At 51.5% G+C, this 26421-nt stretch overlaps 10 protein-coding genes across 10 annotated transcripts; 3 read left to right on the forward strand and 7 right to left on the reverse strand.

The window, feature by feature from the left end:
• Window positions 1–470: 470 nt before the first annotated feature.
• Window positions 471–4178, forward strand: Z518_10084 (uncharacterized protein; the record flags this gene model as incomplete). The annotated part of the gene is made up of 6 exons (XM_013412700.1): window positions 471–970; window positions 1039–2093; window positions 2310–2426; window positions 2479–2692; window positions 2748–2865; window positions 2913–4178. 6 exons carry the CDS (start codon window positions 471–473, stop codon window positions 4176–4178), a joined length of 3270 nt encoding a protein of 1089 aa, XP_013268154.1.
• Window positions 4179–4411: 233 nt separating this feature from the next.
• On the reverse strand, window positions 4412–6281 carry Z518_10085 (uncharacterized protein; the record flags this gene model as incomplete). The annotated part of the gene is made up of 4 exons (XM_013412701.1): window positions 4412–4705; window positions 4821–5942; window positions 6020–6087; window positions 6152–6281. The coding sequence occupies 4 exons, from the start codon at window positions 6279–6281 to the stop codon at window positions 4412–4414; spliced, it is 1614 nt and encodes a 537-aa protein (XP_013268155.1).
• Window positions 6282–7835: 1554 nt separating this feature from the next.
• On the reverse strand, window positions 7836–8108 carry Z518_10086 (uncharacterized protein; the record flags this gene model as incomplete). Its single annotated transcript, XM_013412702.1, has 1 exon — window positions 7836–8108. One exon carries the CDS (start codon window positions 8106–8108, stop codon window positions 7836–7838), a length of 273 nt encoding a protein of 90 aa, XP_013268156.1.
• Window positions 8109–8313: 205 nt separating this feature from the next.
• On the reverse strand, window positions 8314–8562 carry Z518_10087 (uncharacterized protein; the record flags this gene model as incomplete). The annotated part of the gene is made up of 1 exon (XM_013412703.1): window positions 8314–8562. One exon carries the CDS (start codon window positions 8560–8562, stop codon window positions 8314–8316), a length of 249 nt encoding a protein of 82 aa, XP_013268157.1.
• A 1509-nt stretch (window positions 8563–10071) lies between these two features.
• Window positions 10072–11058, forward strand: Z518_10088 (uncharacterized protein; the record flags this gene model as incomplete). Its single annotated transcript, XM_013412704.1, has 1 exon — window positions 10072–11058. The coding sequence occupies one exon, from the start codon at window positions 10072–10074 to the stop codon at window positions 11056–11058; it is 987 nt and encodes a 328-aa protein (XP_013268158.1).
• A 1849-nt stretch (window positions 11059–12907) lies between these two features.
• On the reverse strand, window positions 12908–14046 carry Z518_10089 (uncharacterized protein; the record flags this gene model as incomplete). Its single annotated transcript, XM_013412705.1, has 3 exons — window positions 12908–13096; window positions 13306–13437; window positions 13537–14046. The coding sequence occupies 3 exons, from the start codon at window positions 14044–14046 to the stop codon at window positions 12908–12910; spliced, it is 831 nt and encodes a 276-aa protein (XP_013268159.1).
• A 1109-nt stretch (window positions 14047–15155) lies between these two features.
• Window positions 15156–15975, reverse strand: Z518_10090 (uncharacterized protein; the record flags this gene model as incomplete). Its single annotated transcript, XM_013412706.1, has 2 exons — window positions 15156–15609; window positions 15791–15975. 2 exons carry the CDS (start codon window positions 15973–15975, stop codon window positions 15156–15158), a joined length of 639 nt encoding a protein of 212 aa, XP_013268160.1.
• A 470-nt stretch (window positions 15976–16445) lies between these two features.
• Window positions 16446–17498, reverse strand: Z518_10091 (uncharacterized protein; the record flags this gene model as incomplete). The annotated part of the gene is made up of 1 exon (XM_013412707.1): window positions 16446–17498. The coding sequence occupies one exon, from the start codon at window positions 17496–17498 to the stop codon at window positions 16446–16448; it is 1053 nt and encodes a 350-aa protein (XP_013268161.1).
• A 1105-nt stretch (window positions 17499–18603) lies between these two features.
• Window positions 18604–19026, forward strand: Z518_10092 (uncharacterized protein; the record flags this gene model as incomplete). Its single annotated transcript, XM_013412708.1, has 3 exons — window positions 18604–18722; window positions 18780–18832; window positions 18896–19026. 3 exons carry the CDS (start codon window positions 18604–18606, stop codon window positions 19024–19026), a joined length of 303 nt encoding a protein of 100 aa, XP_013268162.1.
• A 615-nt stretch (window positions 19027–19641) lies between these two features.
• Window positions 19642–24740, reverse strand: Z518_10093 (uncharacterized protein; the record flags this gene model as incomplete). Its single annotated transcript, XM_013412709.1, has 5 exons — window positions 19642–20252; window positions 20308–20400; window positions 20513–22375; window positions 22491–23427; window positions 23565–24740. The coding sequence occupies 5 exons, from the start codon at window positions 24738–24740 to the stop codon at window positions 19642–19644; spliced, it is 4680 nt and encodes a 1559-aa protein (XP_013268163.1).
• Window positions 24741–26421: the final 1681 nt, after the last annotated feature.

The following is a 26421-nucleotide window of genomic DNA, read 5'->3' on the forward strand; positions in this document are numbered from 1 at the left end:
CTCGGCAAAAAGGGCATGACGCCACGAGGTTAATGAATTTGATTTGTCTACTTCTGTTCTACCATCAGTGTGCGAGTCGATTTGGCCGGTTACGGATGTTGCAATCTTTACTCTAAACGGGCTACTCTTCATCGAGACAAATGTTGGATCTGGTCGGCTTATTGTAAGCATCTTTCGATATATTGTGAGTTCTCAGAGTAGCGTCAATTCGGACTATGAGCATTGAGCCCACTGATTGATTTCTGGGACCATGTCATCAGTATCACGTGCCTGGTCCCGTGCTACGAAGAAGCGTATACCCCAAGTCAGCAAGTTGGTTTTGGTGTGGAGAGACATGGATCGTCCCCGTAAGCATTCGTTGCGTCTGAATTATCAAAATGATAGGAATCGATTAGCATTAGCCAAATTATCAACTAGCAAGACCGAAGCGAAAACTATCATCTTTGATAGTGCAAGAATCCGCACACGTCATGACCTTGATCAACGGCATCACCTACAATGATACAGCCTTGAAGTTCTGGAATTACACGATTTACGGTAATGGAACTCTTTCCAACGGTTCCCAGTGCTTTCTCGCTTTCGGAAAGTATAAGCCTATTCTCATTTCACCGAACGGGACTTTCATCAACACCACGTCGTGTTACGGGCCCATAAGCCCGATCGGAGCTCGCGGCATCATCGGACTTGTCTTTGGGTCACTATTTGCCTTCTCAATTCCTTTTTCAACCATAAATCTCAGAAAGCATGGTCGCTCGTATCTGCCGCGGGGGAAGCGATGGAAGCCGGTTGGAAGACGATGGCCTTGGTATTGGACCATATTCCTCGCCGCGTGCGGCTTGTTAAGTTGCTTTACGGCCATCGATATAGACAGAGATTATGTTGTCAATACGCCCATAATTCTTCAATCCATCTTTTTAACCTTGATGGTCCCTGCCCTAATGGCCTGTGTGTGGGAGGCCGTAAGAAGCTGGTAAGTGTGCTCGCAGGCATGGATGAATCACGAGGGAAATCGGTCGGACCGTCTGACTTCACTAATAGGAGCTCATTCAGAGATCGTCTACTCCAAGACACCGAACCGTTGGCCCTCCATCCGGACCATCACCGCACCCAGGTCGATTTCTATCTTCCGTTAATATTCTATGCTTTCGATGCGCTTGTATTCTTCATGCTCATTCCACGTTCTTGGTCATTCGTCCAAGACCAGCGATCAGAGGCGCAAACACGGGAATCAGCCAAACCGGCCGCACTCGACGCCCGATTCAAAACGGCTTCGATTCTTGCGACGGTCTGCCTAGGCCTCACGGTGTTTCGCTTAGCCTACAGCGGTCGAGTATATCGGTCAGCAATACCTCAAACACTTCTGCAAATTACTCTCCTACTGGCTATCCGTGTAGCTTACGCCCTTGCTGGATCTTGGGTTTGGAGTCTTTCGCCATATCGTCTCGGCGTGAGTATGGGCACCTTCTACGGACTTGGTCATGCACCAGCACTCCTTATTCTTGTCGTGCTCAACGTGCGAGGGTATCTGAGCCAAAATGAAGACAAGGTCTTAATATCTCAGCGAGCGATGAGAGGAGATGAAGCCCATGGTGATATTCACGTGGCCTTACAAGATCGTCATGTCCGCGACCGAGACCATCGAGACAGGCCGCCTTCTTGGTGGTTTAAGGCCCGGGATTCTAACGCATCCCCGAATCAAATATTCAAAATGCCTTTATCCACACTGCAAAATAATTTAGACAACCACCCACAGTCGTCTTTTTCAAACCTCCAACAACAGGATGAGAGCGGGCATTACTGGTGGCAGCAGCGGAAACAAGGCGGAGAAGACGCAAGATATAGGAAACCGAGGCAAAATACAACCCAAACTGGGTCAGCTTTGCGTTCAACAGGACTTGACGATGATAGTGCCAACACAAAATCCAGGTGGACGGAGAGAAATATATCCGCACCCGGGCGCACTGATGAAAGGAAAACGAGGGGAACGAGCGAACGTGAAAATACCCACGACGCGGATAGTGGACCTGAAGGCCGGGGCCGGGAGCCTAACTCATCGACAGTTTCGCTCCAGTCACGACCGCAGGTGGTTAGAAGTATGCTGGATGTATAGCATCTAGGAATTGTAACACGAAAGGTTCAAAATTAGTATCAACCAACATCTGTTCACGGAAAAGAAGGGTACTCAAATCGGCGAGGCTATGAACCTCGGGCGAGACTGTACTAGCAGCCGGAGAAACGGTTTTTGCGGTCTCCGGCCCCAATCTGTCGTGCGACGTTGTGTTTCAAGTATTTTTCTCAATATTGAATAGCTGACCTTATCGTCAAGATTTCATTGCGTGATGCTATGGCGTGTTTTGAAGTCGCCATGGCATCCAGGACATCAGATACGGCCACAATTCCCAGGTCTTCACGTATCCCGTTGCCGAGTTCGATACGTTCCTCATGCCTCTCGACGACATAACCACCAGGGCGTTCCAGTATCGTCCACCCCAAAAGCATCCCCACCACTCGTTCGCCATGCGACACTTCTCATTGACGGGGGACCGCATGAAGCCAAAACAAATAGTGTGAAAATCGCCGGGTTGGTTCGCAGTGTGAGGAAACAGAAAAAGGTGGCATTTGCCCGCATCTCAGATGGTTCCACCCATGCAAATATTCAAGCTGTGTTTCCCGACCCAACTTTAGCGAAGGAGTACGTCGTCATGTATTCAAAAGAGGGATGGACATTGTCTGATACCAATTCTCAGTATTACGAATGGTGCCTATGTTGCGTTGATCGGCAAATGGATTCCATCTGAAGGAGGTGGACAGACCCATGAGTTGCGAGTGGAAGAAATCGAAACAGTGGGAGAAAGCAATCCTCTTGTAGGGGTCTCTGCTCATTTTTCGTTCTATTCTAACCATGGCGACAGGAGAACCCAATCCAGAAGCAGTCTATGTCGGTCGATTTCTTGCGGAGTATTCCTCACCTCCGCATGCGGACGTCTTTTCAATCCCTCCTCGTTCGTACTCGGAGCTTTTTGACAGCTGTGGCTACCTCGCACTTTCACAACGCCCCGGATCCTGTATACCAAGTGCATCCGCCTCTGATTACCTCTTCTGATTGTGAGGGCGCGGGAGAAGTTTTCGCCATAACTCCGCAGAGCCAAGCTCAAGCTCCCGGTAATGGCCCAAATGCCTCTCAAGAGCAAGAAAAACTCTACTTTCGAGAGCCAAAATACTTGACCGTCTCATCACAATTACACCTCGAAGCATATTCGGCCGAGTTGGGGAATGTCTTCGCCTTTGCGCCTACTTTCCGAGCCGAAGAAAGTGACACACCCCGTCATCTGTCGGAATTCTACATGCTCGAGGCTGAGTATCGACACGTCTCTGTGGCAGACCTGCTGTCAAAAGTGAGATCCCTGATTACCGGTCTCACCGAATCGCTTCGACACCATCGAGTGGGAAAAGAACTTCTAGAATATTACTCGGACGAGAAACACCGATCATCAGATGCGGACTCGGTCGATTTGGAAGATCGATGGAACAGACTCTCTGGACCGTGGACCACGGTGCAATACTCCTCCGCCATGACCGCCCTCGGCCAGGTTCACGAATCGAGTGCCGGAAAATTGTTCCTCAAATCCCCGGAGTGGGATCAGGGCCTGCAATTGGAGCACGAACGATGGATTGTGAATAATCTAGGAGAAGGGAAACCAGTGTTTGTCACCCATTATCCTCGAGCCGTCAAACCGTTTTACATGCTCCCTTCGATGTTTCAAACTTTTGGGCCAGACCAAGAACCAGCTCTGCGGACAACACCTTCACCCGAAAATGGCGAAACCGTCGCCTGCTTCGACCTTCTTCTTCCCTTTGGATACTGTGAAGTGGTCGGTGGAAGTCTCAGAGAACACCGTCTGGAAAATTTGATCCAATCGATGCGACAGAAGGGACTTATCAAGAAAACAGACAGGCCTAATGGCAACGGCAACGATAATGGCGATAGCTATCCATTCTTACAACCTGGCGAAAGTCTGGGTAGTCTAAGATGGTACGCCGATCTCCGGCGTTTCGGAAGCAGTCCTCATGGAGGGTATGGTTTGGGATTCGACCGCTTGCTGGCGTATCTCACCGGTGTGAGCAATGTCAGAGATGTAGTTGGATTTCCACGCACTTGGGGTAGGGCCGACTGCTGAATTGACCGTGTGCCCTTGCCTTGGGGTTGATTATACTGGTAGACAAAGAATAGATGCCCCCGGGCGTTGGACAATCAACGCAGAATCCAAGAATGCGATGAATATAGATGTACGGTATTACAAACATGTCAATCTATTCTCTCCATTTCCTAGATTTTGTAGATAAATTTACCAGAACTCAAGAGATTCAGCTAGCCAGGGCCTTCCATCCTTCTTGCCCTATCGAGCCCATTCTATTTCTCCATCTTATCTTTCATGACCTGCACTTCCTCCGCATGCGTCGCCGAGCCATCTTTATCTATACCCAGGCCTTTATTCTCTTCTTCGTTCCTCTTAATCCGCACATCATTCGCAGCATCCTGGCGCAAATGGCACTGGTACTTAGGGAAATCCCAAACGGAGACGCGATTCAGGAACAGCTCGTCTAATTCCTCGAGTGTGCGGCCTTTCATTTCGGGCATGAAGAAGAAGAAAAATACCACGCAGGCGAAGTTGGAGCCCGCCCAGATGTAGCCGTATTGTACGCCCTGAAATGATTAATATTCACGTCAGTGCGGCTGAAGAACAAGAAGGCAGGGGCCGACGAAGAAAAGGGGGCTGGGAAGGAGAAGAGGAAGGGGAGAGAGGAAGATTTTCACTTACCCAGCCTAATTCCGCAGGATTGATGAAATACGGCGAGCAAAAACTCACGAGCCACGCGAGTATATAGCCCAATGCAGTCGCGGTTCCGACCGTCCAAGCACGCAATCTCGTGCTCACGACTTCAGTCGCCACAGGATAGCTGGCCGCGCCCACACAGGCATTGTAGAAGAATTTGAACAGGGCCGTAAATGCCGTAAGCACATTCGCCGTGGTTTGCGGATTTGGACTGACGCTCGCGGTGATCGCCGTGGATAATTGGGACAGTCCACAGGCCGTTGCGCCGATCATGAGGATCGAGCGACGACCTAGCAAGTGGCGCATGGCAAACATCCCCACGTTCACGCCGACAAAACCCATACACGTCGTCATGATGGTGTACTCAAACGCCTTGGTCACGCCGCCTTGTTGCAGGAAATAGGTTTGATACGCGATCAGAAACCAGATGCCCGAGGCGCTCTGGCATGCGATCATGCCGTAACAGAGGAGAGTGCGACGGAGATCAGTGCCTCGAAACATGTCAATCCAGCCGACGGACACAACGTTCTTTTTCTCCTCTTCCATCCCAAGTAGCATTTCGGCCCATTCGATCTCAAGCTCTTCGTTTGTTAAGGCCGAGCCACGGAGTTGGATCAGGGACTTCTTTGCCCGTGCTTCTTTACCGTGGTGGAGCAGAAAGCGAGGGCTCTCGGGCACGAAGCATAGTCCTATGGCCAAGATTGTCGGGACAATGTACAGACATCCCAGCGGGATCTGGTACGAGGCTTTGTCCATGCGTCTTTTGGTAAAGTTGTTCACGGTGGAGCCGAGAATGGAGCCAATATTGACCCAGAAGGCGAAGAGGGCGACAATTACACCGCGGAGGTGTGCGGGAGATGCCTCGGCGGTGTAGACGTTGGAAAAGGTCACGAGAAAGCCGTTGGCGATGCCTAAGAGGAGTCTACCCAGGTAGATGACGCCCTTGGAGGTGGTGGCGATTTGGATGGCGCAGGCGACGGCGTTCAAGGCACACGCGAGCCAGATGGCGTGTTTCCGGCCAAAGTAAGAGCCGAAGAAGCCTGCGAGGAGGGATGAGAGGAAGGATCCCAGGGTGAGGAGCGAGCTGATTAGTTGTTGGAACGTTGGCTAGCGGAATGGGTGTGATTTAGAAAAAGATATCCACGTGAAATAAGTAGCTCATGTAGGTTTGAGGGTGTTCTTACATCGATGCCATATCCTGTTGGGCTCTTGTCACTGGGATAGCCGAAAACTTTGAGAAAACCTGGCATGGCTAGGAGATCGTTAAATGTCAGGAACTTAGTCAGGGCCAGGAGAGTGGTCATGTAGATATGTACCTTGCAGACCGCCCACAGCAGCCGTATCGAACCCATATTGCATGTTAGCTATCGCGACCACGCAACATATGAGAAGACATTTTCGATTCGCCCATAGACTGGACTCTTTGGTCTTTGCTACGTCGAACATGTTGAAATTTCGATTGTGATGTGGAGGAAACAGAGTCTGGTTTCCCCGGTACCAAGGATTCTAGAATGCAGAAGATTCAGAATCCCATCTGCCCGGGACAGATCTGTAATCCTTTATCCTTTTAGCGAGTTCCACAATGCCATGGCGACTGAGCGATCGATAGGGAGGCGGAGCGTGTGTCTGGAGTGTCCCACATGGTGAAGATGGAGTATGGGGCCCCGGCATATGTTGAATTTACATCCTGACTCGTATGATAGACTGATGCGTCCAACTGAGAGATCTCTCGCCGGTTCGGGGCAATGAAGCAGCGATACCGAATGCTTTCTCCGACTGGATGGTGCTGACACTCCAAACTTTACCAGGTTAAGAAGTGCAGGGAAACTTTTACTATACCTTGGGAATTGTAAAGACAGGAAGTCTGCCCAAACATTGGATTCTGCGCTTGTCTAGGACGTCCATGGCTAGCGAACGGCAATATCATATTCAAGCAGACGTGGCTATTGCTCGATACCGCCACGACCAGAGCGATGTTTTACTTCCCCCTTGCCGCAATATGGATTGCGGGGATGAAAGGAAAGAGTTCAATAGGAAAAACAGCGAGAGGCGGAGAGGTCCCATTTGCCAAGACTGTGCCAAGACGTCGCCTCCGCGTTTTTCGGGGCACTGATCAATTGCCGAGGAAAGGAATATTCCACTCCTCTCCCCTTTTCATCTGCCCTCTACTGCATTCCTAGGTATTCAAACTTGCGAACGGCTTCTACCGACGACGGTAAGATATTTCCTGAGAGCTAGAGAGAGCCAGTGCCAAGTTTAGTTCTCAGGATAAGCCTGCAAAGTCACATGATGCTTCGAGCTGCTGTTGAACAAATGCTAACCTATCATTCATGGCAAACCTACTCATTTTGTAACATTCACCTCCTGGCGTGCAGGCAACAGCGTCAGCATACACCTCGTAGATAGATATATAGATGGGCTCTGTCCCACACTCATTGGAAGAGCTCGGAGCATTCAATACATCTCGAGTTGCACACAGTTTGACAGCTGCCCTTTGTGATATGTGGCAACGCCACGGCTTGTAAAGACCTTCGGAGGCGTTGTACGCTTCGTACATGCTTCGAAATTATATAGTCTGACGGTCCCCTGAAACCCTTCGAAATAGGACAAGTCCTCCGTAAAATCACATCTGCGGACAAGATAGCATGCAGTAAGTCCAGAGGAAGCAGTCCTGTCAGTGCCGAAATTTCGTCTATGCCATTTGAGTAGATTTTTCTGAGCTATGAAACATTGCTGATATGCTCTCCTCACTCTCCTAGGATGACCCCCAGGTGGCCAGCCTTGGATATGGTTCTGGTTTGGGCCCGCTCTGTCTGGCCCGGAGCTTTGTAGCGAGCAAGAAACGGGTTCTTTTTATACTCGTGAAACGGAGTTCCCAGCCTTCCTCGTCGAGACTCCAGCAGTCGCCCAGCTCCCCAGCAACACTGAAGCCGAATAGTGAGGCAATGACAAGACGCATGTTACAGACGAATCCGGTGGCGAATACCACGAGATCGGGCTTCAAGCTCCTACCGTCACGGAAGCAAGACCCGCACTCAGCATGTCTTCGACTGTATCATGGGCGGTATTCCCCGTCCCGATCACGATGCCGTGCTTCCCAGCCCACGCGTCAGGATTCCTGTACTCGACCGAGTGCAAGGCAGTTCCTTTGAAGGCTCCGCGGTTCTCGTACGCGGGCGCGACTGGGATCTGCGAACCCGCACCGCCGGCGAATACAAAAAGGAGCCGGTGGCGACCGATTTCTTGCCGTGCCGCGAGATCTCCAGGGCCCATGTCCTCGTCTTCCTGTTCCACTCACCTGACAGCAGGGTTATGGACAACCAGGCGTTGAAGTGGTACCTGATGGCCCAACGCTGGTACCCCTCCGCTAGGTGGTCTTTGGTCAAATATTCGGGATAAGGAGGGTCCGTGAACGTCTTTTCAAAAGGTAGGTGGCCGAACACTCTGATTGTGTGGAGCTTCGCCGAGTCGTATCTTGTCATGCAGCTACGCCCACGTTCGCTTGTCTTTCGATAATGACATAAGACGCACCCAGAACTTGGAGTCTACCGCCCGCAGTTAGCCCAGATTGTCCTCCACCCAGAATAACAACGTCAAAATGCTGGCCTGGTGCAGAGGACGCCCGCCTAGGCGTGTCCACCGACGGATGGGATTTCAGTTCATCTGCTACGGTCCTGATGACACATATTTTCCATGGGCCCTCTGTTTCGGCAGGGATGACCGACATTGCTCCGTCACCTATCATACCTGGTGGCCCTTCAGTCGCAAATCGGAAAGGAACCTCGATCCACGAGTGTGATCCGATTCGAACGAAACATGGCGTCCCTTGAACGTGAAACGAAGATAGCTTAACGACTTCAGATGTTTCCACGCGACAGCGACCGAACGCGCACTGTAGAACGTCCGTATGGTACCGGTGAGAGCAAAGTGATCGCGCCGTGTGGCGTCCAGCACGAAATCCTTTTCATCCAAGCCCCGGTGAAGTATGATGCTGACTGATGCGCTCACAGGTTCCAAATCTGTGTCATCCGGGATTTGGCTGGTCGGCAGAGTGCAGGGAAGAGCTGATAGTCCCTACATATTGATACCGCTGAGATTCACTATACCGGCGAACACGGTCAAACGAGGGCAAGAAAGAATAGCGGAGGCAGAAAGGGCCAATAGATGAGAAGATACATTAAGAGACCGGCTTCGTAAAGAAGCAGATGTTGAAATGGGTCACATTGCAGTCACAGTAAGAACTCGGGCGTCACACATACTGCGGCACGAAAGGTGGGCACTATCGTATAATACACTCTCGTGGGCCTAGCCTTGCCCTGGCCATGGGACTCGTCGAGGGCTACCTATTTCCGGGGCCAAACATGCCGATTCTCAAAGCACGCTTTGAGAGCCTCCACATATCCGATGTGTTCAACCCCTCTGCCTCTCTGCACGAACCCGTCCTCCATGTACAGATGAATCTGTGCGCACTGCGCAATCGCTTATACGGTATTTGAGACCGGTGGCCCAAGATCCTCCGGATGGAGCAGCAAATCATGAATGTACAAGCCAGTAAGACTCAGATCAATACAGGTCGCCTGAAGTGCCGGTCCGAAGGGGGCGCCTCAGAGACAGCAGGAGAGTAGAGAGTGGAGTACGGGCAACCGTTTCCCCCGCCATCAGGCGCTGAGGGAAGGTTTCCGCTATGCTGCCTTTGTACAGGAAATTTAGAAGGATATAGCACCGACCATCGCAAGCTGGAAGCTGACCTTCCAGAATCAGGGGGAACGCCCATTAAGGCCCTTTGTCATATCTTTCAACGTTCCCACAGCACTGCTAGCAGACTAAGAGAAATAATTGTAGCCAGCTTCTCCGTAGATATGGTGGAAACAGACCAGCTCGGACAACCAAGGAGAATGCGTGCTTCGGACTACGGCGTGAGATATGGCATATGACCTTAATACCATTGCCAGTCATCCCGATTTCGACGAGATAATAGATTCGCCTTCATCGGCGAGTATAAAAACCGGTAGTAGGTACCCAGTTAAAGGGTGATAGTATCGGGTTGCTGTTTCATCTTGCTGTTCGATTTTCTTCCCCGTTCCTGTCAAAAATCCTTCGCTGATGTCCCCTCAAACTAGTCTAGCGTGACTACGTCTAGATCGCTTGTAGTGACCTGCGAGCATATACTTCAGACAATATCAAGTCCTCATCGCAACAAAGTGAGCGTTCTGTCCCAGAAGACATCTTAAAAATAATGTCTCACGACGATGTCCTTTCGGAGCGGCCTATCACCAAAGTCCAGCTGGATCCACCAACTCTCACTGCGCTGCTGCCCGCAATCCGTGCCGGATTCTCATCCAACTTCAAGAACAGTATCATTGAGATCACCCAAAGCCCGGACCTCCGTCAGCCTCCTTACTATCTTGCGACACCGGGTCTGTCCGGTCATCCACGCATCGCAGATGTTGGCGGACAGTTATTTCTCGCTCCAGGACCGGATTTCTCAAAGAAATATGATCTCCTGTCTGTTGCACGTCAGATGGAAATGTCGACCGAATGTGGACAGCTGATCGGTGCCGCTGCCGGACCATTTTACTCTCTTCAGATCAACACAGAGCTAGCACCCAACATCCACTGGAAACTGGATAGGGATCAGGCAACAGATGTCCTTTACAATGAGACGCATTATACCAAAATCATTGCATCGGAGCCAGGCTACCGGTGCTCCAAGATCGATCATGAGACCACCGGCTTCGGGCTCATGGGCAATCTTTATGGCTCGGATGGTCTCCCCGGCGACCTGCTGCACATTGTCGCCAAGTCACGCAGTGGACCATTGAACTTCGCAGCAACAATTCAGGACGCTTTAGCCAAGTATTTTGGGGACAAGTTGATCTCCCTAGGCGGAGTGTTCGTTGTCACGCACGGAAAGATAAAAGTACATGTAATGCCTGACTTTCCCGAGAGGAAGTTCGAGCGAAGAGCAGATGTCGGGCCTTGGTTGAGGTATTTCAATCTGGAGGCACCGCTTGTGTGTTTGAGTGTGTTGCATTCGGGCAATGATCGGGGCTTGAGTTTGAGAATGGAACATACTCATTGTTTCTCTATCAATGAAGACGGTCACGCTGTGAGTGGTGGACATTATCATTATGACCTGGATGATACAAAGGACGAGGTTGAGTATGAGGGCTGGTTCAATATTGCAACTGTTCTATACAGGATCGATCAGCCCCCAAAGTAGGGCCGGTCATTTGCCTTACTTCCAACGATGGTACGCGATCTAGACTCAAGCTTAGGACTTTGGATAGTTCACAGTGAACTCGTCCTACCCATGCCCAGTGATCTGCTTAACAATACGTCACGATGCTCTCCACGGGGTAGTAAGGACGATAGGAAGTAATGCCATCCGGGTATTTACAAGCCACACCGTGGATTAATTGCCGTGATGTGCGATTAATAACTAACCAGTTTTCGTGACCCTCGGTGCATCTGGTATGTATCATGGCTTTATGGTAGAAACTGGAGCGCAATATACCCTCCTTCAATCGTTCGTAGTCATTCGGATGGGTCGCACAATGATTCGGTCGATTTTACCTAGCTTGAGTCTTTTCGAGGCACTTCCTCGATCCATAAAGGTGCGGTAAATGTACTCATTTATCGAAAGATCTTTTTTCCCCCATACGGGATCTACCAGATATCCCGTTTCCCCTATCCCCGTACTCTACGTCTAGATATATGGCAATAGCACTCTCCTGTCAGACAGCTGGTGCCTAGTGCCAAGAGCCCCTATTCTGGCCTATATAGGGGGCTTCCCCCCTCCCATCCATAGTTGCAATCTACACACGAGTTTTCACCCCTTCTATCCGGTCTTGCTCCGTTCGACATCTCCTCTCTTGAAGGTATGGCGTCGTGTGTGTTCGAGGGATATCAAGTACGGTGCGGTCTTCCAACTGTACAATCGTTTCATTGGCCTTTCGCTTTATTAGCTCGATATTATTAGTGTTCCAAGACGGTCCACTGGACGCCAGGTCAAAGTATCAGAATGACATCGACGAAGCACATGCTCCACTCCGCAACCAGCCTTCTCATAATGAAATCTATGCACAAGTCATCATGGACATCTTCAAGCATGATGGTGGACAGTTTATTGAGCACTGGGATTGTATCAACGAGATTCCCGAGCGATGCGGCAACCCTAATGGGGTTTTCTGAGGAGAGATATATATGGATTACCATGCTGACAGACGTTGATCTCGACACCACTGCTTCGTTCACCGAGGAGGGAAGTCAGCTCCGACTACACCATTAGCTCTATTAACCTCTCTGAAAAGAAGAACCTTGTTCGCGTGATTGCCTTCCTCCATGAACTCAGGACGTCGAAGCAGAGCGGGGGAAGGCGCCTGTTGTCTGCTTCATCCAGGAACTCAGGCAGTCTCTGCCAGCGGCAAGCAAATTGCACAATATGAGTTATTGTTTCGGAGGGATGTTTCCCATCCGAATGCGTGTTACAAGGTTCCTGCGCGTAGAGCCACGAACCATGGTGTCTTGCGACACCGAAGTTAAATAGGCCTATAGTGTAAGCATTAAGGACACAATGGATTAGATAGCAGGACTCGACGACCAGGAGTACCATCGCGAAGTAGCAGATTGATGTTTTCAAATGGTAAAGACCGAAATAATCTCTGTCAAACGGGGTGCAACTTGAGATGTACTGAATGCTGTGTTCTCTATCTACTCGTTGCGTTCCTGACGTCCTCTTTTAGGCGCTGCGGAAGTCTCGTTGTTATGCAGAGTAACCATCAGGAATACCGTTGTCTATGGATACCTTCTACCAGTGTTTCAGTGGTGGAGCCTGTGTATAATAACTCCCTTGTTTGACAATAGGTTACCATTTGTTCGACAGCACCTAGTTCGTGCACCATATCAAGATTGTCTGGCGTATCTTCATACGTATGTGTCATATGCAGGCTTACATCACGCTGCTGCCTGCTCGACTATCCGACACAATGTTGCGTATGATCTTCTCAGCAGCGCAGCCCATGATGTAGCTACACTTCATCGTAGTTGGAACCGCTTGAATTGAATGACGCTTATGAGCTTGCTCTGTGCCTTATTCGAGCATTGTACTTTGGTTTGACGAACCATCGACACTTGGTAAACCATTGCCGAGTACTCTCGGAGAGGTCGGTGTCGAAATTCTGAACGATTTGCGGAATGGCTTTGGACATCTCCAGGATGCTAATGTTTTTGCCGATCCAAGAGCGAGCACCTTGACCGAACTATCCATTGAATTAGTCACCACCCATCCAAAGCTCAAGGTATATACACCACGAAGCTGAGAAAGAAGGACGGAGATCCTAGACAAGGATCCCAAAATGTATCGCCGGCGCGAGATAAGAAATGCAGGCTTTCAGCACAAATTCACGATCACGACCTCCCAGGATGGATTCGGAAACCCCAAATAGGATATAGTCGAAATCTCACCTACCGCCAAAGATTCTGGCAAGCTGATGTTCGTCTTCTCACAATCAAGCCATCGCTCAGGCCGGAATGTCAGGACATCCTCGACAAACGTCTCTTTCTTGTAATGAAGCGCCCAGCCGTTGACGCCTACTTCGACCTGATCCAATTGCAGTTGCAGAATTAGCAACACCGGTTAGACATAACCAACGTACACGGTCAAATCCCAGATCTGCTGAAAGGGGAATGAATGACTTACCCCTTTAGGAAAATACTGTCCTTCGATGACGGCGCCGCCTTTGGGTACGACACGCGCCAACTGCGTGCCCACGGCGCCGTGCAGCCGCAGGGCCTCCTTAATCACAGCTTGCAGGTACGGTATCTCCTGAGCTTCTTGGTATGCTACGGGATCTGACGATCGTCCAGGTTTGGATTGATCATCCAGCTCTTGGCGAAGGCGCTTCAAGACGGGAGTGTTGGTGTACATGATTGAGCTCAAGCTGATGGCCGTTGTGTCGGAGCCCGCGACAATGTTCATTTCCACACAGAGTCGAACTTCTGCGTCCGTGGCTTTGCCTTCGTTCCGTAAGGTTAGTATCTTGGATAGAAAGGTCGTATCTCTCTCGGCGCCATCAGTCTGGGATGTTTCGCTCGTGTGCCGGGTGATCTGGTCGGTGATAAAGTTGTCCAGTCCTTCTGTTGGGCTCGGCAAGCGCAGCAGCTTCGTCAGGCGCATGAACCATGGATGTAGTCCTGGAAATAGGCCCATCAACGAGGTATAACGCCAGACAAAGTCAAGTTCCCCGCAGGCACCATTTACACCGTTTGGCTATTCACGGCGTCTTCGTAGGATAACAACGTGGAGATTGAGTATAGCGATGCAACCTGCCTTTTCATAGTGCTGTGCAGTGCGTTTTCCAGTACGTTGAGCAAGTTTTTGCCGTGCGGAGATCCGAATGGATCGTAGTATCGTGATTTAGGAAACGCATTGCTCGATCGGTATATGACCTTGGTCGCCTCCGGGGTGTTACAGATTTGGCGCGACTCGCACGATCGGACCTGATACCGCCAATCCCTCCGGTCAGCTTCACGGTCGCTTCTGCTTACGGCCATGTAGAGAGCCCCCTTTCACTGGAGCAGATGTGGCCGCAAAAGAAAACACCCAAACTTACCATATCGCTCATGCAACTTCACCATGGTTTTGTGGATATCCCATCGAGCACTTTTTTTGACTTCCCATAATCTCGTTAACCTCGCAAGGAAAGGTCCCGGAATCGTCCGGAGGTCGGAAATTAACAGAGTATAGCACCATGTCGACAATTTGACCAATGGTAAAGAGATTATATAAGGCGACCGACAGGCCACCTTCGAAGAGTTGGAGCGCTTTAGACTTGTGAACAGTTATGGACAGCATGGTCTCGGACTCCAGTATGTATGATAATAGTGGTGGATGCATTCAACAGTACCTCTTTTTCATTATGTCCACAAGTGTGGAGAGCCGAACTCTCCCCCGCCGGCAGCAGCTGCTTTTCAGCCAGGTTATTATCGGAAAGGAACGTTCAAGCTGGTGGACAATGCCCTGATATGATGGGTGCCACTACCGGTATCCTAGGCAGAACAGGAAACTGCCACCTGATAAGACTCTGGAGTCTACAGAAAAGATGAAGGAATACGTTGTTGTTCTATCTAACAAGGGAGCAAGGCCGAATAAGAAGGGAAGAATTCAAGTTGCGTCATTGTCAAGTTCCTCTGCAGATACCACTGTAACATGAACACATTCTTGACGATCTTATCCACAATTGTAGGGTGGCTAAGGAGGCATGGCTTAGGCGGTACTTCGTGAGGTCCCGTGGATGACGTTTCAATCTTGTTTCTGGCCTAGGCATCATTTCGAGTATGTGTCTTGTTTCTTTTGACATAGAGCTCGTACCAGTGCTTCCCAACCTCCGAGGATTCAATGCTCTGACCACTGGGTGAAAGGGGTTCCAGAGCCTCGCGATGGCACCATCCTTCTGGGCAGACCTCCACGGTCTGTCCGTTCAGGCATTTCTGCTCGCCCATCGATTCATCAAAAGCCTGCGTCGTACGTCCCATTGGTGGGATCCACTCGGTTCGGATGCTCCTCATGAACGAGTCTGGTGGGAAACCTGTAGCAACAATACCGGGACAGACTGCATTCGCCGTAAAGCCAGCTGACTTCACGCCCACCGATAACGACCTCACCAACCGAACCAAGCCATGTTTGGTTGCGCTGTATTGAGGCATCGCTAGCGATGCATAGAAGCCAGCAGCACTGGCCTTAACAATAATCTTTCCGCCGGGCTTTGATGACCTTGGCCCGTGGTGTCCAAATAGTTTACACCCCCAGCAGATTGACTTCAAATGATGACATATCAGGTTTTCTGGGTGGCAATTGAGTGTTGATAGAGTGGATCTCTGTCATCAATTCCCGCATTGGGGACAGCTAGATCTAGATGATGGTTCCGGTTAAATGCGGTTGCGAACAATTTCACTTGATTGCCCTTGGATCCACATTTGTTTTGATGTAGAGAGCTCGCTCCGAGTCGATTTCTCCACCCTTGGGAGAGCCTTGAATATCGGCCATCACAATACTCCATCCATTAGAAAGCAAATGATGTGTCAGTGCCAGTCCGATTCCTGAGCAAGCGCCCGTGATGACGGCGACTGGTGGGGTCATGTTGACAATGACTGGTTGTAGATCTATGGCCCCGAGATCACTTGTCCGAGGTAGATTACTTCAGTAGCTGAGGCTTGATTCTTGCGTGACTCAGGTCGGCGGACACTTATCGGAGCCGACCTGGTGGCGGGGTGCAATATACCGTACCATTATCGGCCGTCCGCCACTATACGACCATATTGTTCTTGGGAGAGGCCCGACCGACTGTATCAAAGTTGTCGTCATGGTGAGCCTCCTAACCAGGGCCAGACTATGTCAGCGGAGCGTTGGCAGTGCGAGGAGCGTAGCTCTTTACTCAGCCACCGGCCAGTTTGGCGGAATGCTCTATTCGGGCTGCGACTCTCCGCTTTTACTGAACCTTTGCAAACTTTCTCTCGGGACCTCTCTTTGTATTGACTATTTGATGGGCCCTATGCTCTCATGACTCTGAGAAACTTTGAGGGGAGTCCATCAAATCTACATGATGAGGATCAGAAAGGATGCTTGATCACAACTTTCTCAAACCGGATCTTTCCCTCTCCTGATGACTTGATCGCCGCAATCGCCGCCTCCACCCCTTCGATGACCCTGAGATTGGGAATACGAAAGCCTCTCTCGTAGTGGTCAGCAACCCACGAGACAATATCTACCAAGCGAGACTCCCACTCTTCGTTCGCGGGGACATGGCCGATGGGAGGCGGTAGGTGCAACTCCCACGCTCGGGCCGCTAGGCACCAAATCCATTGACGTTGGTCACTGAGTACAGGCAAAGTGCCGACGAAAATGGCATCTGTTGCCGTCTTGAGCGCGTCACAACTCGACGTCGAGGATGCTTGTCCCCGTGAACACACGGCGTCGAAGATATACTTCAGTGGTTGGCCGGAAGCGTCAATGACGTCTTGGATTTTCACGACCACATCATCGTCCCGGTAATCGAAGCAGTGTGTCGCGCCGAGCTCCTTCAGACTTTGGTGGTTTGAAGCTGATGCTGTTGTGATGATAGGACTCAGTCCTGCCGCCTTCGCGAGCTGTACTGCTGCCCATCCTACTGCACTGCCGCCTCCCCAGACGAGAATGCCACTTTTGCTGGGCTTCCCTGCCGCATTGATTTTCGCAAAAGGAATTGCCATGATATTGAACAGAGCGTCGGCAGCAGTCCGTACCACAAGTGACATCGCTGCAGCAGCCTCGCTGGGGATTGTGGATGGACGTTTAGCGATCAGGGTGTTGCCCTCAGCGAGCAACAAATCCTGATGCGCCCCAAACTCTGAACCCAAGCCTATCTTCTTTGAGCCGTATATCTCATCTCCGACCTCGTAAGGAAATCCTTTTCCAGCCCTGATGATCTTTCCGCTAAACTCGTAGCCACAAACGTAGTCATTCAACCCAAATTCAAGCCCATGCTTCAGATCGGCCGGGTTGACGCCGGAATACTGGACTTGAACCAGAGCTTGGTCGTTTCCGGGCTCATACGGGTCGCGGTATTCTTTGAGAAACAGCTCGTTCTTTGGGCCGATGTATATGGCTTTGTCGGGAGAACCCATTTTCAGCTTGGCGTCAGCGTGCACGAGAAATGAAGAAGGCCGCGTTTCGAACTAGCGTATCGCAATCAAATCGCTCCGTCGTTGCAATTGAACGAAAGGCCAGCGACCATGCCATAACCAGTGAAAAGGTGCATTGAAAACTAGCTTAATCTATGCACAATCGTGGCCGTTTTATAGGCGCCCTCCTTGGCGTCTTGGTCAGAATCACAAACCAACAAGGAGCCCCAGCCGAAATCGACGTCCTGGCAGAAGATGATGTGGAGGCGAGTGACATCCCTTCCACAACCCCCAAGGGGGCTTGTCCCGGCAAAAGCTAACCGGTTAATTAGTGTCACCCCACAGAACAGAATTGCTACTCGCCAATGGCGAGCTGGGAGCACAAGCGGCTTCAGAAATCCTAGAGTATAGTAGTCCCTTGGTGTACCATTTTTACGTCGTCATAAGAAAAGCACTTCATATCTCTCAACCACAGAAACTTATCTACACTGAAAAGTGGTATTGAGAATCTGAGCTAATCTTTGAAATTGTAGATGATGCCGAAGCTCCTGACATCTCATTTCCACTTCGGTCCAAGCAGTTGCTGAAGCTCATCGGCCCACATTGAGCCCTTCTACTCTAGGTTCGGCGCCTACTCATTTACTTCCACACAGGTCCAACTTTCGGGCTCATTAGCATCACCTTCTCCCTGTAATGCGGAATCCTAGGATACCGACAGAGATTCCTCCTTGTAAGCGGTCCATTTGCCGTCGTTTCAGCATATAATATCTCTGGTGCAATTTCATCCTCGACCCAGACGATCAAAGCCTGCACCGGATTGACGGGAATTGGTCCATTGTCGCAGGCATCCTCGTCTTCTCAACCCTGACTTGTGCTTTATGCTACCGACCGCCCGCCAAGCCGTTGCAAAGACTTTCTCAACGAGAGAAATTGCGCCGGGTTTTGTAGCTGACATGAATCCCTACAGCTAAATCGGATCGCCTATGCGTCGCTGACTATCGGCATCGTCCTGTTCTGCATCGCTCTCTCGTGGTCTGAAAACCCATGTAAGCTTTTCTTTCAATTGAAGAAGCCGTTTTGCTTGCTCTGAGCCACAATCCCCAGAGTCATGGGAAGATCCGCACATTCTCGCAACCTTTTACCATCGGCACCCCTTTTTCTGATTGCGCTTGGCTTACATCAACCGCTGATCAAGGAAGACGGCATGATTCATCACGACTTATTCAAGTCAGTCACCCAACGGACGAGAGGCTCTCACGAGACCGATATTGACCATTGAGACAGGAAGGATCGCAATTTCGTCATAGTCATCACTTGTATGCTGGTGGAAAGCACGGGTAAGTTCGTGCCAACTGGCAGCAGCGTCCATAATTTTGCCTCCAGTACTGACTCGGTGGCAGTTTTCATTGTACATACTCCTACATCCACCGTCGTCGCTATTGCTAGTGGCTTGATCATCTCGGCACGTTCTCTCGGAGGGTCATTCGTCCAAAGTTCTACCTCAGCTTATCCAGGCGCTGGTCGCGAATAACCAACGAGCATTTGCTGAGATTCCTGGAGTAACCCCTCAGGGCATACAAGCCGGGTATCATGGCCTCCAGGAAGGCTGTCATGTTTCTTTCAGAGCTGTGTGGTCTGCTGGAGCCGCGTTCTCCGCAGTGGGCTTTTTGAGTTCGTGTTCCCTTGAAATTCCGTCCATACACTGACAGCAAATCTCCAATTTCCTGCTTCACTATCGATTCGAAAGCTGACTTCAACCTTCATACCGATGCTCCTCTCGACGATGAAAATTCCGCATCGACCGACGGGAAAGCTTGAAGTCCAGGCTTGTCCTCCACTCACGTTTTCAGGGTACGTCAGGCTAGAGCAGCATCTGCCCAGGCCCAGAGCTGGAAATGGAAAATACACATCTCTAGATTCCGACGTCGGACCGCCTGTTCCTTTCTTCTTTTGGCCAAAGGTTCTAGTAACCATCTCGATGCTCGTGTGTGTGATCGAATGCAAGCAATACGTAGATAACACGTACAATCATCCTTATGCTAATGTGTCTAACCGGATGAGAGAAATAGACACGGCATCTTCCACCCTTCCCCCTTCAGGTCTGGATTCACTACGGCTCCTTCATAGTAGTCATCCATTCACCCTCTCAATTCTTATTAGGTTCTCCTTCGACATTAGCCACTTCCTCAGTGTTCATCATATCATAGTCACCTCCTTGATCCATCGGAGAAGTGATAACATCCTCAACGGCCTTCGTGGTCACGGTCATATCATCACTGTCTTGAATACCGGCCGTGTCATCGGATGGATGGTCAGCATTCTCCTGTGTCTCGAGAGTTGCGGCGTTCTCGGCCTCAACTTCATCGTCAACATGCTCTGGTGCATTTCTGGCATCATCACCATCATCATCGCCGAAGTGCTTGAACTCGTCGCCGGCTTCCTCACGAGCTCGTTCAAGCCGAGACCGCAGTTTCATTAGGGGCTGGGTATTCCACCACACTTCATATCCAGGAACAAGGCATGGAGCCTCCATCGGCTCTTCGGTCTCTGGATCATACCAGTCGCCAGTCATAATGTCGTAATGACCGCCACTGTCGGGATCCACTAGACGACGATGGTCGGGGTGGATAATCCAAGAGCTGGTCTCGTCGATGACGTACAAGGTTTGCTGGTCGATCATTTGGCCCTGATCATTCAATCGGACTTTATCGTCCTGGTACTGTGTCACCTCATCCATCTCGAGACCACGAAGCGAGTCTATGAGGGGACAGATTAGAATAGGGACGGGAACGGGATTCGATCAGGATCTCACCTCCAATGGATGCATTAGGAGCCATAGGTTGGAGGGATGGATGCGTCGGGGTGGATGGCCCCATTTCGACGTGCAATGATTCCCGGGATCGTGCTAGACATCGGTTAGAAAGGGGGGCGAAGGTGGTTCCACGACGGGATCCGATAGATGGATGGATCACCCACCGGATTCGATTCATGGACCAGCCGGGGAAAGGGGTACTCACCGGGCATAATGATCGGTCGTGATTGTTGAAGGAGTCTCTGGGGATCATGGCGGCGTGGCGGGGTGCGAGCGGAGACACTACCCGGATCGTGGACTTGGGGGAGCATCTTGTGGCGCCAGTCCAACCGGGAACAACGTTGCCCCAATTGCAGCCGAATGTATTCCTCGGCCTGCCGCACGTAGCTGTCATCACAGAACTTCTTCCTCAACTCCCGGGCCTCGTTTGCGCCATGCTGTTGGGACATTTGGATCATGAGATGCTTTTGCTCGGAGGTGAAGTGGCAACTCTCCATGTGGGATTCGCCCGTCACCTGGGCGATCATTTTAACGGTGGCATTGGAGAATAACCACTGATCATACGTGTCCTGCACACACACCAGCCAGATGTACTGGATCTCCTTTTGTCCGATTCGGTGGACCCGTCCAATCGTCTGAATGACGGTGTTGATGTTGTCCGGCATCTCCAAGATCAGAATCTTGTGGCACGCTCCCTGAATGTTCAGTCCCAGGGCCGAGCTTCGAGTGTTGGCAATGAGAAACATAGCCGGATCGGTTGGGTCATTGAATTGCTTGAGGATTTCCTCTTTGCGCGCCAGCGTGGTGGAGGGCCAGAGATTGTAGTAGGCGACGCCCAGATTGTGCAGCAGGCAGCCCACCGCCCATTGCGTGGTCGGCCAGTTACAATAGATGGTCAGTTTGCCTGTCAGATGGCCGGTGGCGTCTCCGAACAGGGCATTCTTGATATGAAGGCAGGTGTATCGCAATTTGACCGACTCGCCGCATTGATAAGCGCAGACCCCGAGGCGGTCCATGTACGGAGGTAAGGACGGAGCCGGGCGAGTGGCGTAGAAGTAACGGCTAAACCCGTGGTCATCCCCCTCGTCGGCCCATCCGGCCACCTCGAGAGCCGAGTGCTTCTTCTTGCGGAGCAAAAGGGTATTCATGCGTAGATCAAAGGTCGACAGACAGATATGACGATGGAGGCCCATGTCACGAAGACCACCACGGCCGGCTCCGGGCTTCTTGGACTGGTCGCAGGACGAGCTCTTCCCGTGGGTCAGGTACGGTTCATAGACATGCCACAGCTTAAGATACTCGGCGCGCTCGTACGCACTCATCCTCAGCTCCACCCCGGCAATGCGATACATGGGAACTTCTTTGCCCGGTTGGTAGAAGTTATGGTCGTCGAGTGGGATCTTGGATGCCATGGTCCATCTCAACTGCATGCGGGAGAGAATGGTGCGCAGGACCAGGTGACTGACGCGGCCGCCGGCGAGTTCGCCTTGATTGTGCAGCTTGGTAAACAGGGCCGGATCAAACAGAAACATCGGCTGGTGGCGGTATTTCTGGCAATAGTGAGGCGCCCGGTCCTGCCAATCGTCTAGCGTCGTCTTCTCGTATCTCTTCGTGGCGCTGGAGGGAAGGGTCCAGCCGTCCAAGACATCGAGATCGTCATTCCACTCCGGACGCCAAAAAAGGCACAGGTAACCCAAGAGATCCGAGACTCGATTCATCATGGGGGTGGCAGTCACGATCCACAGTTTGGGAGCGTACAACACTTCAACGGCCTTCGCATTTTTAGTGCGAGGATTCTTCAATTTGTGCCCTTCATCGCAGATGACACGGTGAAAGAGGTGGGCCAAACGATTCGTATACACTACGCGGTCATCATCATCACCATCAATGTCCGATCCGTCGTCGAAGTCGTTATCATTCTTGGCGGCATGCTTGACCAGTCGGTATACTTCCTTCATCTGGGACCGCTTCTTGGATTGATTCGTCGGAGTCTGGTGAATGGTACTCTGTCGTTCGATGTTATCTTCTGGGTCCAAGGCCGTAGGCATCGCGGACGTCGAGTCTCGAACTGGAGTCGGGTCAATACCGGATCCATCCCTGTGGGAGGTGGTCCATAGACTGGATCCGATGGGCTACCCACCCGATCCTCCCGGCGGGGGGAAGGGGAGACATGGGGGACATACCTTTGGCTGACGCACGGTAGGCGCGACGTTGTTGTTCTTCCGGACCCTGTCGGTTGGAGGTCAAACATCGTTTGGTCAGGGTGTCATAGGCGCCAATGATCACGCCAAATGCGCTCGTGGGTCGGTGGGCCGGGAACGTGTGCTGAATGATTTGGGAGGCCTCGGTCACGTTCGAGGGTAGTATCAAGACGCGCTGGGCCGAGGACGCATCGGGACTTCGGTCACTGCCGTAGAAGATACGAAGGTCCAGAGCGGCGTCACCTTCACGAGGCACCCACCACCGAACCCACTCATTATACCATACCGACACCAGGTTGGGGGGCGCGAGGATCAGGGTCGGTCGAAAATCCTGGTCGGTGTCGCCGGCTTCCCAACGCGCGTACTTTTCTCGGGCCGACTGGAAGATGGCAAGCAGAGTCTGGGACGTTTTCCCCATGCCACAGTCATTGGCATTGATGCCGCCCCCCATGGGGTTCTCTTCTTGGTGCAACTGCCAGGCGGCGCCGATGACCTGGTGCAACTTGGGAACGAATGGGATCGGGGCATCGGGTGACAAGGGGTGAGAAATCTGGATCTGGCCCGCACGGTGGTGATCCGGATCGAAGCCAAATCGAGCGGCTGCCTCGGGATAGGTGGGAGTCGACACAGACACGGTCGACATGTTGGCGCGTAAGTCCCAGAAATGGTGTTCCAAGGTTTCCACGCTGGATGATGGCTTGAACGGATCTTGGTAACCCTCTTGGGCCACCCGCTCCGCCACGCTGACCGTTTCCGTCATGTCGATGGGCTTCTCGACGGATTCGCCGACCTCCTCGCCAATGAATGCATCATGGACAATTTGGCACTTCTTAATTTGGGTGTCGAGAAAGAATTTTAACGTGTCATCACCGAGGGCGGGACGTTTGACCATGGATGTAGACTCAAGGCCGGATTTACCCTGTGATCGACTGCGTCAGTCGCCGTACAGTGTTAAAAAGGAAACCTTGGTGGTCCATGGACCGGATCCGATCAATAGACCACCGAGACGAGCCATTATGTCGAATCTAGTCAGTGGAACATCTAGGCGGTACGTACCTTGTTCTTCTTATCCAGTTTGTCGGCGAAATTCTCAATCGTCTGCTCCAGTTGGTCACCATCATCTCGCAGGCGGTCCACCAGATCTTCTCCCGGACTCGGGAACATGGTCATGTCCAGCGCTTCAAAGTCCTCCATACCGAGACCGTCCTCTTCGTGGAAAAAGGCCTGGGCCTGTTTCCGCAGTTCGTCCATGACGTGTGTTTTCTCATTCACGTCTCCTCTCGATTTGAAGCGGTCGATCTCGTCCTTGGTGAGATAGCGAACAGGAAAGGCTTTGCGATCACCGAAACTCGGAAGCTTAGCCTTGTGGCCAAAGTGAAAACAGCCGAAGCGGATGACCGTCAAGGCGCGGTTGGCGTCCTCGGGGGTGGCGATGGCCCACTTGTCCGTGGTCGGGGGCGGGATCGTGAAGGAGTCGGGGAAAAATTGCGGGAATACTTTGAGGAGTTGAAAGATCTGCGCGACATATATGGCTTGAGGGAAAATGGACGAGTGTTGGCGTGCGTCGTTGAAGCCGTCCAGGCAAGGGTCGTTGAGCTTCAGAGGATGTTTGGTGGACACGGATGCCAGACGCTTCCAGTTCCCTGGCATGTCCGGGCCCTTGGAGATTTCTTTGAAGATGGAGGTCTTAGAGTGGGTGGATGTCGGTTTCACCTTGGGGACATCAAAGCCTCGATCTTTGATTTTGAGAAAGTTGGTCAAGTACGGTTCCATGGCGGTGATCATGCCGCCGAGGTCGGATGTCCGCGCTAGGCCCATGTACCCTGCCAGGTACTGCATGTTGCGGGTCAAGGCGCGGTCCTGCTCGATGCAGTGGAATCCCACGTAGTTCTTGGCCAGTTCGGTGAGACACTCTTCTCGGGCTTTGAACTTGAAATCGTGGTCTTTCTCCTTCTGCCGCTTCTCTTTCTTGCGCGTGATTTGGCTGGCCTTGTTTTTGGCAGGGGTGCGCTTCGGCGCCTTGGCTCGAGAACTCGATTCGTCAAACCCACTCTCTCCCGCTTCGGTGTCACTCTCATAGTCACTGGCTGGGGCCGGAGTCTCGGCGGCTTCCTGGCTAGGGTTCTTGCCAGCCGGTTTCGGGGTAAGCTTCTTGCTGGGCTTGGTCTTCTTTCGAGGCGGTGCAGGGCTGTCACTCTCTGGACTAGCGCTGCGATCGTGCTTGGGTGCCATGGTGGTGCGTGGGAGTGTCAAATGGACTAGTGGCTGTGGACTCGTTAGTGCCGGTGACCCTCTGACTGGATCCGATGTGCCGTTCACTCGAGAGTGGCGTGGACCCAGAAACTCGGTGTGAGGTGATCCGCTGACTGAATCCAATAGCGTCTCGGGCCCGGGCCGCCTCAGATTTCACTTACCAAACACTCGGATCGGTGTGATTTCAAGCTCGTCGCCGCAGCGACGACGAACGCGGCGATTCAAAGAGACGACGGGGGTGGCAGTCAGTCAGAGACGCGATCTCCGATCAAAACATGCGTGGAAGCGAAGAACAACACTGGTTGGGAGAAGAAATCTTTGAGCGAAAAGTTGAAAGGGACGGGGAAGAGTGTGAGAGAGAGATTGCGAAGCGAGAAGAAGGTGACAGGACGGTGTGGTTGGTCGGGTGCGGTAGGATCGCAAGATGCATCGGATCCAGTCTGAGAACCAGTTGGTAGGGACATGGTCGGTGGTGAACATGCATATTTGATCGAAGGGAAGCACTGCAATCATCTCCATTATTAGATCGGTCAGTATCGAAGGATTTCGACGAGCAACGATCAGTAAGCCGAGCTATGAGCCACTTCTCTGCTTTCTTACGAGGAACGTGTATATTCCGTCGATCTGGAAATATATTCTTGAAGGGGAAAGACCTAGTTCGTCTGAGAACATGATGACAAGAGTCCATCGCCGTCCAAATACCAAGCCGGTTCATGGTGTATGTCCAGAGTATACTCGGTCCCTGTTACTGGTCTGATTGTAGTCTTGAGATACGTACGTCTCGCACCGTTCACGATACCGTATTCTCCCTACCTTGTCCCAAGTGGGGTCTTGTACATCATCTATCTCCTTTCTTTCAATCAGACTTTGTAATCGGATGCTGTTGTTTTAAGTTTTCCCACTATACCGCTTTCGGTGGTTGCTCTTAGTTAGGCCAAGTCTTGATGACATAAAGGATAAGGAAACGGGAGTGCTTATTCTGATTGGTGGAATAAAACTGTGAACTTAGTCTGGTTAACGTGCCAGTACTTCAAAGTCACGGAGATACCCCCGACTTCTAAAACAGGGAATTGGAAAACATATTGCTTCCAAAACGTAAAGTCGTTGCCGGGAAATTCACCCCTGGTTTAGGCGGCCTGCTTCCTTCGGATATGGTTGAAGTCTCGGCGGGCGGCCGCTTTTGACATCGCTATAAGAAACCCTCTCTCTCTTCCGTGCCTTCTTCTCTCTCCTTCCCTCTCCTTTCTCTTTCTTACCCTGGCACCAGCGCTCTCGTCGTGCTTAGGGCCCCGATTCTCCGCTTAAGGGTCTCATGTCCGGACGCCCCGATTCAGCTGGACTAGGGACTATCAGGAATTGATGTGCGTGCAATCTATAGGAAGGTGCAGGCGAAAGGACAGTCTTATTCTCCTGGGTTCGTGCCCCTGTTCCTGACGCATCCAATCAAGAAAATGGCGATGGCCATATGAGAATCCGGTGCAAGTTTTGCTGCCTCGAACTTCAATCTCTCCCCATTGAATTTGGCTTGCCTCATGGGTTCACTGGAATTCTGCGAACCTAAATATAGGCTTGACTGGGTTTGGGAACTCTGTAGCTTCCGGTTGAAGTACTTTTCGAAATGGTTTCGGAGCGGGGCACAGTTTATCTGCCCTCTGCTTGC

This window comes from Rhinocladiella mackenziei, assembly GCF_000835555.1.
Source record: "Rhinocladiella mackenziei CBS 650.93 unplaced genomic scaffold supercont1.8, whole genome shotgun sequence".
Taxonomy (NCBI): domain Eukaryota; kingdom Fungi; phylum Ascomycota; class Eurotiomycetes; order Chaetothyriales; family Herpotrichiellaceae; genus Rhinocladiella; species Rhinocladiella mackenziei.